At 46.3% G+C, this 17,203-nt stretch overlaps 2 protein-coding genes across 13 annotated transcripts in view; one reads left to right on the top strand and one right to left on the bottom strand.

Moving 5' to 3' along the window:
• The window catches only part of Para (sodium voltage-gated channel paralytic), a 376,926-nt gene that overhangs the window by 94,992 nt on the left and 264,731 nt on the right, over nucleotides 1-17,203 (top strand). The window lies entirely within an intron of this gene.
• Nucleotides 1,629-17,203, bottom strand: part of LOC144167661 (uncharacterized) — an 84,746-nt gene continuing 69,171 nt past the window's right edge. The window contains exons 9-11 of one of the 3 annotated variants that reach the window (XM_077696850.1): nucleotides 13,986-14,206; nucleotides 7,991-8,142; nucleotides 1,629-2,824 (exon numbers count right to left, since the gene is read on the bottom strand). In XM_077696850.1, the coding sequence (XP_077552976.1) occupies nucleotides 2,702-2,824; nucleotides 7,991-8,142; nucleotides 13,986-14,206 (496 nt within the window). In that variant the 3' untranslated portion in view covers nucleotides 1,629-2,701. The remainder of the gene's footprint in view (nucleotides 2,825-7,990; nucleotides 8,143-13,985; nucleotides 14,207-17,203) is intronic. The other 2 variants (XM_077696852.1, XM_077696851.1) reach the window with 2 other exon arrangements.

Raw genomic sequence — 17,203 nt, 5'->3', positions numbered from 1 at the left:
GCTCGCGCCTCCGTTGGCGAACACAGACAAGCTCGCGCTCCCGGTGCCGAGTTTGCGCTGCCGGTTCCAGCCGGTTCTTGCGCGTGCAACGCGGCCCACTTTGCGACATCTCCGAAAGCATGCGGCGGTCACGTACCACGAGACACAAGGGATGGACAGATCCATGACTTAAGGAGCTTCGCCCCTAAAAACACTGAAATGTAAGTGTTAACCCTCATTTTGTGGTTGCATTGGGTAGTATGCTTACAACCTGTCATTTCACTGCGTAGAAACGAGTCAAAGGCATCAGTTCATTTCTAAGGATTGAATAGAAAGAAAATATCAGGCAGCATTTACAGTGGCCTCCAGTACTGCAGCGATGTCAGACAAGCTTGCAGTAATGGCTGATACCACCCATGTCTTTAAAAAATGAGTAAAATGAGTAACTGCAATTTATATAGGGTATCTGTGGTGATATGTTGCGCGACGCCCTGTGAACATATTGTGTCACGTAATTACCCAAGTACGGGAATGGGGATGAATTTTCTAGTGCAAAGAAGGACCCAAAAAATCCATGGGGGAGGGGGTTTTCGGTTGCGTGCAGTCATTTAAATCTATCTTTATTGTTATTTTAATGGGTTGCAGAAACGAGCGAAAGGCAGCAGCTTGTCACTCATTGTTGAATTTAAAAAAAGCCCTTACACAGTGTGCCTGTCAACCAGCCAACGCCACTGATGTGTTAAGGGCGAGCTAAACTCGTTCATGTTCACATCTCACTGCAAAAAACAGCTGAAAAATAATGGCTATGCTGATTTTTGAGGTTTTTAAATACACTACAGGTGTGCTGGAAGTGCCAAGTTCAGGATTGGGACAGTGCTCGTGCTTGATATGTAGTGGCACTAAGTTGCCAGAATGTGCTTGCTATTTGCAGCTATCGGCCGTAATTTTAAGTGCGAATGCACTTTATAAGCGACCCTGAATTCCGGTGACCGCCGTCCGTCCACATAGCAACAGCTGCGGGTGCGCGCGCTCCTCGTCTTCCTTGGCAACGGGGGGAGATAAGCGCGCGCTGCCTGGCCGCTGACATGGCACATACCCACGTGGGGGATTGGCCAGGAATCTCCTCGTCTTCCTTGGCAACGGGGGGAGATGGGCGCGCGCTGCCTGGCCGCTGACATGGCACATACCCACTTGGGGGATTGGCCAGGAATCAGGCGTGAGAAGGGCTAATGCACCCGCTTAAAGGAGTACTGACACGAAATTTCAAAGCTGAGATCCGCTCTAGCAATCAAGTACAACGACAACACAAATAGGTGTCTGTGCATGGCACATACCCACGTGGGGGATTGGCCAGGAATCGGGCGCGAGAAGGGCTAATGCACCCGCTTAAAGGAGTACTGACACGAAATTTCAAAGCTGAGATCCGCTCTAGCAATCAAGTACAACGACAACACAAATAGGTGTCTGTGAATAAAGGCATCTTTCTTTCTTTGTAGTTGTGTGTGTGTGTGTGTGATCTCTCTTTCGCGAACATTACCGAACCGCGCAAATTCAACTCATGCATTCGCACTTTCACATTCTTCCCCTCGGGGAAATGCGGATAAATTTTTTTTTATTTCGTACACTGTTCTGTTGCTTCGTACACTGTTGTTTCCAGCTGTAAATAGCATACTGTATTTAGCAAGGGAGAGTCATACAATGGAGCCATTGGGCAAAAGTCATTGCTACAGATGTTTGGGCAGGGTTAGGAGAACACATTGCATTTATTAAATAAATTTTTTTCACACGTGCCCTTGCTTCTTTATTGAGAGCTGTGGTCATAATACACAAAATTAAGGACATATTTGCTCTTACAAAAAGCCCCTGCAATACGAGAGGAACACTGCTCCTTCACGAGAAAAATAGAGTTTTCGGAGCATAAAACGAATTCGCTGGCAGCTCGCAGCGTGTTGAAGGCACAGACAATGCTGTCAAGTATATTTTTTGATCCCAAATGAAAAATGAAAGGGCATCATTAAAAACACCGTAACCCGAAACGGTTTTGTAAATAGCACCCTAGACCTTTTGAAATGGAATTTTTAGGTCTACCAGCCATACGTGGCCTGCCAAAAGGAATTCTGGCAACCATGACAGTGACCGGTGCGGCAACGTCCTTTTAAAACTGTACGCGAGATTATGAGATGTATAAAAACCCTACCATGCCACCGATCCCCATCCCTGGCTAAAACGACAATAATCTGCAGTGCATCTCGTAGATATTGTTCCCCTATGTAAAGTAACAAAGTAGAAATGCTGATTTACGGCAAGCATAATAACATGCTATGCTAAATAAAGTAAAAGTAGGCTTCAAAGTAGTCCAGCTTCTTTCACGAGAAACAAGGCCAATCGTGCACTCCGCGTTCAGGCTTGGGGTGTACGATGCGAATCGGTACCTGTCTTGGAGTTCGCTTCAACCACGTCGAAATGGAGAAATTGGGCATACGCCGGCTCACAAATTCCTTTCTGGGTAAACTTGCAGCAATAAAGCATAAGTTGCAAATAACTGCAAAAAAAATTTTTATAAATGTGATAAAAAATCGTACTTTAGCAAAGCATAATGCTAAAAGTGATAAAAAATCATATTTATTGCATTTTAGCACCGCGTTGATGAGTAATGGCGATGGAAGTTATATACAAGAAAAATATGCTGATGAAAATGGTTGAAACCAATGGAGGTCCCCACTTATAGGGTGACGATGTTGGCAGACATGAAGCTGTCGAAGAAGTTCTTGCCAAGGCCCTCCACCTTCCTGAGGTCCTCAAAGGTGTCAAACTTCCCTCGGAGAAGCCGGTGTAAATACAGCATCTGAAAGAGGGACGATGTGCAGACAAAAATAAAGGCACACAGGTACTGTAAGGCAGAACCTACACTCAATTTCAGTTTGGAACCAGCAGAAAAAATCATGCACTCCTCCGGAGATCTGACGACGACGATGGTTGAACGCGAAGCTTTCTCGTGATGGATTCTTTGATTGTCCAATTCCACGCTGCGAGTACCGTACTTACCCGATTCTAACGCGCACCCGATTTTCCTGGCAAAAAAAACCTAAAAAACTTGCACCTCCGATTCTAACGTGCACAGAACTTTGTGACCCAGAAAAACGAATGCGAGAGAAACGGGCGATTTATTTCCCGAAGTAATCTCTCATCTTACTGCTCGTCGCTCTCCGAAAGCTCCTTGTCGCTTTCCGCTGACTACGACATCTCGTCCTCGGTGCCATCAAGCAAGTGTGTTCGCGATGCCACACTACTGAACGAACGTTCAACCATGGTCGATGGGATCGTGGCCTACACCTCGCACGCCCATCCCGCGAGTTTCTCCAGAGGGGCAGGGTTCAGCCGACCGCTTGTTTTGAACGCGTGGGAGCCGCTCGTAAGCCACTCGTGGAAGCGGCGCACCTTCGTTGCCGCTGCTGCCATTGCTGTTATCAAGCGCCCAAGTGGAATGATTTGACGGTTTGTGTGAACGCCGATAGAAAAGCCTAGGTGCCTAGGCTTCCTGCGTCTGAAACCATGGATGGTCCGAAAAGTTGTTGCTAAAAGTGGCTACGCTAAAGTGGCTAAAAGCTTTGGCGCCATCTTGAGATGGCGATGACAATGGGACAAAACTTCCGCTGTTTCAGCAGTTTCGGATTCGTATCCGATTCTAACGCGCATGCGACTTTTCGGCCTATTTTTTCGAAAAAAAAAGTGCGCGTTAGAATCGGGTAAGTGCGGTATGTGCTACTCTGGAGGTATGCACCACTTTTATCAGGATATCCGCAGCAACTCCCGGGTGTGCACTCCGTAGGCCCCACGTTTGGGCTTGGGGTGTACGGCGCGAATCAGTACCTGTCTTGGCGTTCGCTTCAACCATGTGGAAATGGAGCAGTCGGATAGACGCCGGCTTCATAACACGAGGGACCCAGGCTCAATTCCTGCCATGAGAAGCGTTTTTTTCGTTCACTTCCCCCACGATCATTAATAATTTAAGTTGGCTTTCCTGCAGGGCACATTGGCATCAGTGAGGACACTAAAGTTTTGCTTTCAAAGCAACGTTAGCTGGAATGCCAGGCCAAGATCAGACCTACTGACCCTACTTAACAAGAACACAGGTTTTATGCGAAGCCACTGCACGTTGCCCTCGAGCTGGAGGGTTACAAAACAAGAGAGATTGTGAGGGTTGCAAAAGCTGTGTACACACAAGCCTTTGTCTTCATTTCGACACGCATAGTTCATAAATGCGTTTTTCCACCAACACCGTCAAAATTATGGAGTGGTCAGAGACCACATCATCACGCACTGGTGCACTTAGGTGTCTGAGGAAAGAAGGGATGGGAAGGGAAAAGGGGGTGAAATCAAAGAACGTTACTGAGATATCACACTCCAGGAAGGCGCATAAGGCAGAAAATAGGTGCCACTCAAGTTGGCTGAAGGAGGAGTGATGTTGGCCCTGTTGAATGAAAGCCCCTCCTTGACATTCAGAGAACTGAAGGCAACGCTTACTTAACATGAAAGGTGTCATATTTAACATTTCAGCAACTCGTCGTCTATAGCTTTGAAACATGTCGTCTGGAAATGTGGCGCTCCGGCCAATCCTGTTCTGTCGTCTGTGTGCAAGCGAGATAGAGAAGGTAAACTTTATTCTGCAAAAGAAAAGAGATAACGTATCTGGATTCCTCATTTCAGGATCCCGTTGGAGCTAGCTGCCTTTTCCACGCGTTGCACCAGCCAAAGCGGAGTTTCGCTGCTGGAGCTGGCCAATTTTCTCTCCCACTACTCATGGGAAAAATTTTTCTTTTGACACATCTGGCGAAAGACTTCCGAGCGCTTGTCCCCCACTAGTGCCCTGTGCATAGCCACTGTTATCAGTCAAGGTGTCATCTGTATGACAGATGGCATCAGATCCAGCACTGAAGTCTTGACTCAGCGAAGCCACAACTAGGGGAAGGTCAAGATTTTCTTCTGCGGCTTCTATCATGATTGGATATGCCACAGGTTGTCCTTGGGCTATTTTTTTAAGCATCGCATGTGCTTTGTCATTGTCTGCCATGCAGATGTGTGCAGCAACCCAGAAAAAACGTTCAGAGACATCCCACTGGCATTTAACACTTTCCTGCCCACGAGAAAAGCAGTGATTTTGGGTATTCTAGCAAAAAAATATTTCCCGGTCACAAAAAATAAATATATAGGAGTATGGTATGAGGGTATGGTAGTGGGGTAAATTTTCTTTACAATGGTAACTGTTTCAAACATGAATATTTATGTGAAAAAAAGAAAAAAGCTGTACGGAAAAATTTTGTGACAAACACGAAAATAAGCAAAAATCTTCACACACGCATGCTAACAGTGCGAAAATCCTACAAATAGGAAATGCTTAATTGCAAAATTTCTTGACTTATATTTATAAAAAAAATAATAATAAAACAGTTAGCCCAAGTGGGCTTCGTGCCACTGGGGAAAGCAGTTCCTCGAACTTCTGAAAAATAGGTTGGCTATCTACATTTTGCTCATTTTGCTATCAACACTGATGACCTTGCACTGTGGGTTGAAGCCGCTGACTACGAATGCACCAAAGACATGGCTACAGAATTGCAGGCGGCAGCAAACAGCCTCTCCACCACTCCCCACAGCTGTCGGCCTTGAACTGGCAACCGAGAAGACAGAATTTCTCTTGGTCCACAGTCAGCACCAACCACCCGCCAACATGCATCATACTATCTACATTGGCGACACACCCATTGCCTCACACTGTGGCTGTATTCGTCGGCTAGGCGTTCCCCTCGTTAGCCACAACAGCGCTTGGCAATGTATAATGCAGCTGAGCAAAAATTGGGGACCGATGTTGCACTTAATCTTACATTTCCAATAACTTTGGCGGCACTAACCAATCGGCGTGTTTCATGCTCCCAAGGGCAGTAGCCGTTGGTTGTCTCACTCATGGCGCCTCGGCTTATGATTTCTCTTCGACTCACAGGAAGCACTGAGCTGTCCTTTACTGGGCCATGCCTTGTACGACCACTGGACTTCCAGGGCATGCTCGCATTGATGCTCTTGAACGGGCTGCTTTGGTCCTTGCGACGAAAGAGCTCCTTGTGGAAGCCGTACAACACCATGAGCTTCGGCGGACCCTAACTCCACAGGGGACTGCACTCTGTGCCTGGGACGAACGTATACTTCCAGTGCATCCGCCGGCTTCACCACCCCCTCCCCCTTGGTCATGCCTGCCTGTTACAGTTGCTCACCAGGGAACCGGAATTCCCTGTTCCCGTCCTACTGCTCGTGAAAAGGCACTTCAACGCATCCTCGCAGCGAGATTGCCGGATGAGGCGGATATTTTTACAGATGCCAGCTTCTCCCCTTTGCATATGGCCTTGGTCTGGCGCTGTTCAGCTCGACCGGACCTGGACGGCTTTTAACTTGTCCCCCCTAGAAGCGGAGCTGCAGAGCATCCTTAGCACAATGGATCATGTAGCATTCACTATTCGCATTCTTACGGACTCTCACCAAGCCCTTCAAGAGCTGCACAAGCCCTTCCCCAAACACCCAACTGTGCATGGAATCCAGCATATGACCACCATCCCGGCCCGTAAGGGGGCCGCTACCCGTTTGGCATGGGTGCCATGTCACACGGATCCGGATGGGGCAACCAGGCTGAACATACTGCAGCATCCCCTGGACGACCCCGCCCTTGCCTTCAACTTCACCACGCACGCCAGGCATGGAAGTCCCATCCTTCTTCCATTACTCTCCCCATGCCTCACTCTGCGGAAGTATTCGTCGACAAAGCTAGGGCCAACGTAGCCCTCACTCCCCACATCACTACAAAATGGACTCGTCCAATGGGGTCTTCACCTCCTTACTGTCCCCACTGCCGGATGACCGTATTCGCCACCCTCGACCACCTAATCGGCCACCGCTATGCATTTCCTCTGTGTGTGCCTATCCTCCACAATGCTGTGCCTCCCGATGCCTCTCAAGATGACCGTCCATTTGAAGACCCTAATTTTCTTACAGCCCTTGGGCTTTCTGGAATAGAGAGCGATCTCCCAAGATTAGTGCAGACCTGGGTTTACCCCAGTCGTGAAAATTCTCTTAGGATATATGATCTACCTTAGCCTGGCTGCCTCTGCTGTCTAAAAGAAGCTCCTGTGTGGCCTTCATGGACACATCATTTCTTCAACTGTGCTACTCCTCCTTTCCCCTCCTATCCCCCCTATTTTGGCCATATGGCCTTCCCTTCATTAATAAAGGACTGCAACAACATCTCGTAGGCATGAATCCATTGGACAGCCCATTGGCTTGCAATCAGTTCTGCTAAATCAGCTGTCACGGTGCTGCCTGTTGTGTGGAGCTATTCTCAGCTTGAAGTCATAACTGGGACAGACAAAAGCTACGCCAATCAGTAGGTATGTGCACCACTCTTCTGTTCTTGCATGGCCTATTCGGGGCACAGTAAATGTACAGGCATGTTTTCGAAGGCTTGCATGGGATATAGGAACCATCCTTTAGGAGCACCCGTTAATGCACACATGGCATTTTATTTCGAAAGTATCGGGCAGTGGAGTCTCGCAGGGTCGGCGCGTCACTGTGCACTGAAATACCTTTTAATCGATAATACAATACCGCACACAAAAAGAATGCTATTTGCATAAGCTGCACACCCACTTTGTTTCCCCCGGTGCCTGCCTCTTTTATGCACCAATAAGAGCTAGCCGAATCATAATTGCACACTTGCAAAGCCCATACGCTTCCTGACACACAGAGCATGCACCTGCTTTTTTATAGTTCGTACACTTAAAAAGAGAAAGCTTATCTCATGATGCAATGATTGGGATGCATAAAAGAAAGCACCATAATATATGAGTGACACAAGACTGCCTGCAATAAGAAGCATAAGCTAGCTACAAGTCACACATGTAGACCACTGCTCCAAACTGATCGTGCGAACATCAAGGGTACGTGCAGGAATGGAGCAGGTACAATGGCTCACCCGTGCGACCTTGGGGCCGACCCGTGCAAGGCACTGGAGGTGTATCTCCGGAGCCGTGTTCAGAATTTTGAGCACGTTTTGGTTGTGCTCACGCTGTGTGTTCTCAGCTGACTCTGTGTAGACCAGCTCGCGCGGTTTGGTCCTAGTAGGACCTGTAGGGAGAGGGAGGGAGAGAAAGAAAGAGATATAAATCATATACTATCCGTACATTTGTTCAAAGGCACAAGTGCAGAGCTTGTTGCTATGGCTTGCACGAGTTGTTCACACGGTGTTGTACATGGCAAACTTTACAACTTCATCAAATGTTTCAAAAAGACACTGAAAGCAGATTGCATGTTTGCTGTCACGTTTGCTGTCAAATCTGTAGCCCTTCAAAGCAGCCAGTTTTGGGCAGAAAAAAATATAGTAATGCTTAAAAACTGGGATATCAACAAGCACATTCATCTTATCCATTCCTCCACAACATTTTGTGTTCAGCCAACATGCACAAAAAAAAAGAATGCCAAGGGTTCAAACTTTTAAACCCAATTATCATGAGCGAAACCAGACTATGCACACAGTGTTTTGTGAAAACTTGCGTTTCCTTAAGATTTTGCCTGTCGTTTTAGTATTTTCACTGGATGACTGGATTCATCCTTTGGCATGCACTGAAGGGCATGCCTAGACAGCCCAGCCGGTGTACCATCGACGGCTAGACTGAGGGATTAACCGGTGGTGAAGCAGCCGTTAAACCCACTTAGTCCCCTGGTTCACCTGCACTGAAGTGCACGCAGACAGCGCAGCCGGCATTGAGTGATCAAGTGCAGGTGTAGCAGCTGTTTCACCCCTGCCTAGTCACGTGGCATAGCAGTGGCTAGGATCCGACAACGAAGCAATAAAAAGTAAATGCGCAGCTTCTGTGCCAGCGGCTGAAGGTCACTTTCGACGAGATGAGCGACCTGTGAAGATGTAGTGTAGCAGCGCTTTCGCTCTACCGAGTTATCAGAATATCCACTGGTGGATCTTATTGAATGCGTGAGCACCCATTTTCCCTACCTCATGAACGTGAGGCTCGGCCTGATGCACATGCCTTGCTACGGCTTCAGAAGCGCACAACACTGCTTCCTGTACACTACTCGCACACCGTGCCAACTTTGCTGTGCATTCTAACCATTTCAGTGGCCATGTTTGCGTGCCTTAGCAGCGGCACTGGTTGCTTGTTGCTCCTTTTGGTGCCCACCAGTGTAAGCATACCGTTGCCGCCATGCCCATTCCTTCCTCGTGTGCTGCCCTGCACTGGCTGCACTGGTGCAAGCAGTGCAGCATATGTTAATTTTTTAAATAATTGATATCCCCAGTAGCACTTTGCACTGGTCTGCACGACACTGCACTAATTTGCACCAGTTCAGGTAACAAAATGTCCCTACTATTTCAGAACGCGTAAAAGCAGCTACAAGAGTCACGCGACCCATCAAGACACCGTGCATATCGCTACCTGTTCTCTGGTTTAGTGAAGGCAGATTGACGACCAAAATTTTTTGGCCGACATGCCTCATCTATTGCTCACGCAGTGATATGAAGTACTCGACACAGATGAGACTGAGTAAATCTTAATGGCTATTATGTTGTCATGACGGGTGAACGGTGCTCTCTTTTCTGCCACCCATTACAGACGAGCTAAGGCTCTAGGCTGCAGTGGTATGTATAGTCAGATAATGGATTACTTGATCCAAAATACACAAATCCACTTGTGCACCTCTCTAACTCCACCTAACCAACTTTTTAATGGGTAGTTGAATTGCAAAGGTGTCAACTTCAAAGTTGTAAATTACATTTTAGAACATCTGATAGAGTTGGTCTCAACGTGCTATCGCTCGCACAAGAGAACTTGAAAGTGCATTCCACACAGCACACAAACACATCAGGAGCACACTGGGCATGGTAAGTTTTGCAGCTATTTTGTAATTTTGCACCAGGAACTCAGAAGGCAGTCCAGTTTACCACTTCTTCCTGAATAATCTCCTGATCAAGGCTTTAATAACCAGAGGAGAGTCTAACTTGGCTTTACTTGAATTACATAATTGGTGGTACGAAGCCATACAGGCAAAGCACAAGTTTGTTTTATTCGAAAGATTTTGGGTTTTATAGTGCCCCCAGCACTTGTCCGGCAGCAAACAATGCTTTATTCACTAAGAAATTAACCAATTTAAGTTCCTTCGTCTATGATTAAGCCTATGTGTATATAAAAATCACTGGCATAAGCAACAAAATTCAGTAGCTAGTCAGCGCTGTGTTTGTGCCCTCTTCTTTTTGTCTCGTGTTTGTGCTGTTACTAGGAATAATGTACCAACTTGCCCAATCGTCCGTTTTAACCTCATTCAATTTAAGTTAAAATTTTCATTCTCCTGCCAAATTGTGTGTTTTGTGACGTTTGCGGAGACGTAGCAAGGACAGGTCTTTAAGCGAACGTTAGTATGCTGTTTAGTCTGCAGTGGACTGAAAACGTCCCGTTTACCCTCAGACCTTCTAGATGGCACCACCCTACTGTGCAGCACCACTGTCTGCCCTCGCATTGTTTCTGACAGTATTTGCACCTGGCTTGCTTTTGTTATGGTTAGAAGTAATCATTTCGTGAAACATGGGGTATGCTCGACAAACAGGGTCATGTAAGACAATGTCGCTTTTGCTAATCGGCCAGTGTTGTGCAAGGCAACCACAAAGCGCCAGACTGTTGTGCAGCTATAACAAGCATAATGCACGCAGTACCAATGGCAGTACTCACTGGTACTTCTATGCTTTTGTGTACCTTTGTAACTTCCATAGTGTCCATTCTTACTGCTATAAAATAAATATGCATTACACCTAAGCGAAAATAGCTCGTTCTGTAAGCTTATAAGCCCTGCCTAACTTGCGTTTGCTTTTGCCGGCCTCAGCCAATCGCACAGCTGTGACGCACAGCTGTGCGTCATAGGTTATAGTGTGCGAGATGAGCTAGTGATTCGCATGACCGTTGCCTTTTTTCCTACTTATATGGCTTATTTGAGCGAAGTTTACGTTAAAAGTGGTGTCAGAACGATTCTGAAGAGGCAATCTTTCAAATGAACCACACTTGTGTTTTGCCTGCATGGCCCTTTTAAAGTTTTCACTCTGCTGTGCCATTTGGCATGGTGTTACCAAGCTAACTGCTAATTCTTGGCTATTGCCCAGGACATGTTGTTTTATGGCGAAAGCAGATTTAGAAATATGTAGCATTTCTTTTTCATGCTGGCACACTGAGTGCCCAAAGTGAGCATAGCACTGCCCTGACCCTGATATGTCTGGCACACTGTTCTGCCCCACTCCCGGTGAAACGTCTCTGTCCTCAGATATTTAACAGGTCTGCCCATTTGTGTCATAGGCCTGTGAGATATTAATAAAGCCTGCCTGTTACAGGCATCAAACCGAGATCTTATCTGGCACGCAGCTTATGAATGTGCTACCAACTGAGCCTTTTAAAGTCGCTCTTTGCAATGCACATTTGGCAGCGATGGCACCGAGATAAAAACAACCCGATCATTTCAATAAAGTGAACTTGGATGTTGTCTTCTATGGCGTCTATTGCTAGTTCTTTGTACAGCTACACTAACTATAGCTGAAGGTAAGTTAAGAATGTGTTTGGGGGTGCTGCAGTAGACCTGCTTCCACTTCACGCTAGCAGTTGACGCTAGCAGTAGACCTGCTACCACTTAACGCAAAGTGGTGCACCCGGAGGCGAGTCTGCCGTCGTCAGTTTTTTTTATGTTGTGGCGGCGCCCCAGCAGCTTGCGTCGTCTGCTGCCGCAAACGGGCACGCTCCAGGAACGATGACGCTGGGGCTGAGCCACGAGTGGCGAGTGCTGACCACGCGCTTGCGGTGCGCGCTGGGCACGAGGGGGAATAAAGCGGGGCCTCCAGTTTTGGGCCCACGGCGCTGTAGCGTGCAGACGTGTGTCTTCTCATCTCTCTGTCGCCGTCGCGACAATGTAATAAAAAACTCGGGTTCAGTGGAGTTCAGTCTTTATTATTCCCACGCATCACGCATGCATCGTTCCCATTCCGTTCGGTAAGAAATGCCTCAAGTGGGGGGGGGGGGGGGTGTTGGTTCCCATCCATTGTGTGCAATCGGCCGGTAACCGTGAGCAGTCCAGGTGGTCAAACTTTCGCTTTTACAGCTGTACGTCATCAGGTTATTTCATAACAGCAGTTTCAATGACCAGACTAAAATCGTTAAAAATGTTGAAGCTACCTAGGGAAAACGTCAGGCACCGATCCGATTTGTTTGACGAATGGTTTCGGGAAAACCTGCCTCGTCGTGAAGGGATTTAAAAGAGCCTAGCTAGTTGTGATGGCCACGACTGATGCTTTATAACTAGTTAATAATTGCACCTAGTTATATTCTTGCTTTATTTGCTCAGCTTATCATGTGTCTTTACACGCTTGACTGCATGCGCCAGGCCTTTTCCAAGTGCCAGTGCTAAGCTTTGGAAACGGTGTTTACGCGATTCTTTGCCATTTCGCGAACAGTGTGCGGAGGTGCTGCAGGCGTGTAGAAAGAACAGAGTGTATGTACTATGTATATGCAATATTGGTCAAAGTATCCACTTTAGGGCTCATACCCCCACCTCCACCCTCCCGGTTGGATACTGCATACTTCGGCTACAGCGGAAATTTTTTTAACGGATTAATTAAGAGGGTCCGTTGTAACGGGCGTAGACTGTATAGTTATTCAACAGAAAATAAAAATGTTATAAAGCTATATTTTTGAGGCGTACTTTCATGTCTTGAATAGAAATTTGCAATAACCTCGCCTCCAGATGCCTTTTGCTCCCCCTCAGAAACTGTGATCTCGAGGGTGGCTCGGAATGGAGGATTTTCTCGGAGGATTGGCCTCACTGCGTTTATGAAATATGTTGAGACCTCGAGTGAAGGTGTTGCCGTATCCTCCACTCGACCGAGAGGAGGAAACACATGGAGTGGAGGAGGGATTCAGAATACGGGGGTATCTTTCGTTCGGAGTGAGCACCAATTTTTAATGCAGAACTACAAGCCCTTAGTTCTAATGTGAGAGTGTTAATAAGCTTGCGTTACAGAGAAGCACATGCCGCTGGTGGGATGCGAACATCCTGATTAGTCGATAAGGTTATGATGGATTGAAGACACATGGAGGTGTGAAAAGTTTCCCCGTGTTGCGGAGTCCCCCAAGTGGCACTGCAGTCCTGACATCGTTTTTGCGTGGAGAACGCGTACTTCATCACGGAACCATTGGGAGAATCAAGCGCGCTGTGGATGTGGTGCTGCCTACCAGTGCAGGGTGCTGCAGTGAGTCGTCTTTTACGAGCGCTGATGGTGCATCAATGTCTGCTCCTGTTTGGCTATTGCGCACCACTCCTAAAAGCGTCCTCAAAATTTTTTCGGTAAGGTTACATCTCCACCATAGACCATGAGCCTCTGTCTCAATTGCGTCAAGTTTTGCGGAAAGCACGGGTATAGTCAGGCTTAAACTTGACATGAGGCACACACCACATTCGGCGAAATTGAACCAAGGAACTGGGGAGGGAGAGAGAGAGAGAGAGAGAGAGAGAGAGAGAGAGAGAGAGAGAGAGAGAGAGAGAGGACCATTCATTTTTTTTGCGTGTTCAACAATGGAGAATAAAATGTTGCCGTCGTTCCTTAATCCTTATGAGAAAAGCCTCAACTCCCACCGAGCTAGATCATGCCTTGATCTAGTCGGGGACAATTTTTTGTGGTGAGGCATAGCACGCGTACCAAGTTAGTTAGAGCCAAGCCAAGCCAGGCCCTGCAAGCAAGGAAACTACAAGTGTGGCGCCTTTCTTTAGCAACACTGAACAGCACTGTAGTTTTCAGATGCACCGACTGTCTTTACAGACCACTCCTTCCAATGTGCTTTGGATAAACAAAGAAAAAAAGATGGCGGACATCTTCATGTGGCCCAGGATAAACTCTGAATGAATCAGTGTGTGTCCAACAACACAGGTACCTCGTGAGGGCGTGCAGTCCATGGTCTTGCGCTTGCGTCTTTGCAGCGTGGTGTCGAGCAAGTCCACCAGCGACTGGTGTTCCTCGGTCAGTGTCGGCTCTGGTGCGGAAATGGTGGTCGTGTTCAGGTGCGAATGTGTCATCTTGAAACTGTCCAGCTTGTTGCTGATGTCGTCGCGCAGTGTCGGCTCTACCCGCTGGCACAGCCGCTCGACGAGGGGACTGAAACGCACGGCGCACAAACACAGCTTCACTTTGTGAAAGCATTCTTTCACGCGTGTAGTGCGCACATTTACATGAAATATCTGGCTTATAAGAGGCTGACGCACAGCCAGCTATAACATACTAAGTCCCAGATAAATGGCTTGCTAAGGGCTAATGCAGCACAGGAAAGCACAGGAGTGCTGGACGGAGATTGTGCCAACAAAACAAAACAAAATTTGCGAATTTTGGTCAATAGCTCGAAGAAGTGCAAGCTGCAGCTGGCAAAAGAAATGCCAAATGTCCTGATATGCCTAAAAGCATAGCAACTGAATCCGTAAGCTGGATATAGGGGCAGAAAATCTGATGACGCCTTATGAACAATGAGATAACTGTTCTTACTGGATAAAAAGATTTGTTACTGAACATTTGCTGCAAATAAATGATGAAACCAAACACTTAAAGGATTTAAGTTCATAAAATTTTTTTGTTTGAGTAAAATGAAGACTTCCCCCATTTTAGCCACACTGGACAGATATGCTGGATGGTGGAGACATCTGACAGGTTAGTTTTATGCAAATTTTTTTATTAAAGCACTCGTCATCAGATAGGATAAAGAGGTTGCATAAACAAAAGAGGCACTTTTGGTGAAGCCTTTCTCTACGTAAAATAAACTAGCAAACAAATAAAGAAAGGAGCATCTAAAGGTGTTCAAAAATTTCCAGGAATGTATTGGTAGCCATCAACTTCAACTCAAGCCAGCAACGCTTATGGTGTGACTGACATGTCGGTACGTTCTCACGCTCCTCTTTTCACTCTCCACTTGCTCCTTACACACCTTAAAGGCCAACTGCACTCAAGTTTTTCTTTGCCCAAATTTGATCCAAATAAGCAGTCTAGGCTGTTAAAATCACCTCGGCGAAATCCTAAGCTTCGTAAGCACACAGCACACTAGGTACCGTCGTTCAAAGTAGCTCCGTGCAGACGACGTTTGCACCTGGCGGAGAGTCGCCGAAACAAGTTCCGAGCGGCGTGTGACGGAGGTTGGGGAACCTGTCCCGTAGAGCTCGCGCTTCTCCGGCGACTTGCACGGCACTCCGCCGGGTGCAGGGACGCGTTCGCCCGGGGTTTCTCTGCTACACTACCGCGCTGTACCGCCGTCGCCATCACATCTTTCAAACTATCCGCCTTTTTTTTTCAGTGCAATAAAATATGTTAGAAGCCTACAAAATATACGCGCGCTTGCGAACGTTCTGGAGCGAGCAAAACTCTTCTTATAATACTTGGAAATAATATTTCTACTAAAAAAGAAATAACGCGACACGCACATTTGCCTTACATTTCGCATTCCTATTGCATCTATCACAGAAAAAAGGATCTTTTATAAAGTCTTGACCACTTGACCTTCCGCGTCCGATATTTGCGATATTTGGGCTGTGCCAACGCCACCTCCTTCCCTTAGACCTGTCCAAAGTTTTGTGACCTAACTAGGGTTGTTGTACACGCGGGTATAAACATTTGTGCGATTGCCTCACTCTCTAAGTGAACCTTGCTCGTGGTAACAAATATATCCGCACAAATATCAGCCGTCGTCTTTGCGAAGTGCGAAAGCTAACGGAACTGCTCCTCTCATAAAAAATAAACTTGTTTTTTTTTTTCAGTTCTCTAATGAAGTATTTACTTTTGAAGAATTACTTGAAAGTCAAATGTTTTCAACAGCACATATATGTCTCTGGTGAAAGCAGAAGACAGCGGAAGATAGGTAATTTTTTCGTGTTTTAGCGCATTAGCTGTGGAAGCTGGTTATAGTTTTAGATCCCTTTTATAATTTGATTCTCGATGTGCAGCAAGGCGAAAAATACTAGGCTGATATATATATATATATATATATATATATATATATATATATATATATATATATATATATATATATATATATATATATATATATATATATATATACTTGAGAAAATGGTAGACGCACGATTAAAAACAAAAACAGTGGTTTACTGACGTTTCGACTGCGGGACCAGTCTTCATCTTGAGTAACATATATATATATATATATGTTACTCAAGACCTGTCTCAGGTCGAAACGTTGGAAATAAAGTCTCCGAAGAGCGTACTTCTACTTTGTGCGTATTCCTGCAGCAACTAAGGACTCCACTTCACGACTATATATATATATATATATATATATATATATATATATATATCAATTAATATCTATATATATATATATATATATCACCCCGCTTTTTTACTCACAATTCCCACGATTGCTACAATGGCAATTATTCTGATGGAAAAATAACTGTTGTACGCTCTACTTCGTTTCGATTGATAGCAACGCTATGTCGGAATTGCGCCTAACTCCATTAGGCAGTTTTAGCATATCGTTACCGTGTTTATGTTACCGTTTACCGTGTTACCGGAAGCCGCTGGAGACGGTGAAGCCTGTGCCGGTAAGTTACCGTTCGCGGTAACTCTTGCACTGCGCAGTCGACTCCCGCAAACACGGTAAACGGTAACGTAAACACGGTAACGATATGATAAAACTCTCTATTATCCTGGGCAAACGTTAGTGGGAGTTCTTCTGTGGAAATCACAGCGCGAAACGCGATGCTAGCACGCGCATTTGAAGGCGGATCCGAGCGGCCGCCGGTTCTAGCGGGGCCGCTTCCGTTCCGTCACGTACGTCACGTCCGGCCACCAGTAATGGCCGCCTTTTCTATTCAGTTTCGGGTCCGGAAACGCCAATGTCGCGAGCCGTTTGCGTCGCTCGGGTTCATGTTTGAAACGTAGTATTTTGCATTTCGCACTCTTTTTATGTGTACTATTAGGGGACATTATTTTTACGTTGTCGAAAATTTGAGTGCAGTTGGCCTTTAAAGAAAAAAAGAAAAACCAGTAACTTATTGGGTTAATACGCAAATGCTTAATACTCACTTTAAAGTGTTCCAGGCTTCCTTTTCAAAGTTTTTGGGATAAGAGGCAAAAGTGCTGTTTGTTACCTTC

This window comes from Haemaphysalis longicornis, unplaced genomic scaffold, assembly GCF_048455015.1.
Source record: "Haemaphysalis longicornis isolate Haplotype H1 unplaced genomic scaffold, Haemaphysalis longicornis Haplotype H1 scaffold_2, whole genome shotgun sequence".
In the NCBI taxonomy this organism is placed as follows: domain Eukaryota; kingdom Metazoa; phylum Arthropoda; class Arachnida; order Ixodida; family Ixodidae; genus Haemaphysalis; species Haemaphysalis longicornis.
Note: the sequence above shows the minus strand (reverse complement) of the source record. Positions and strands in the feature narration are given on the sequence as shown.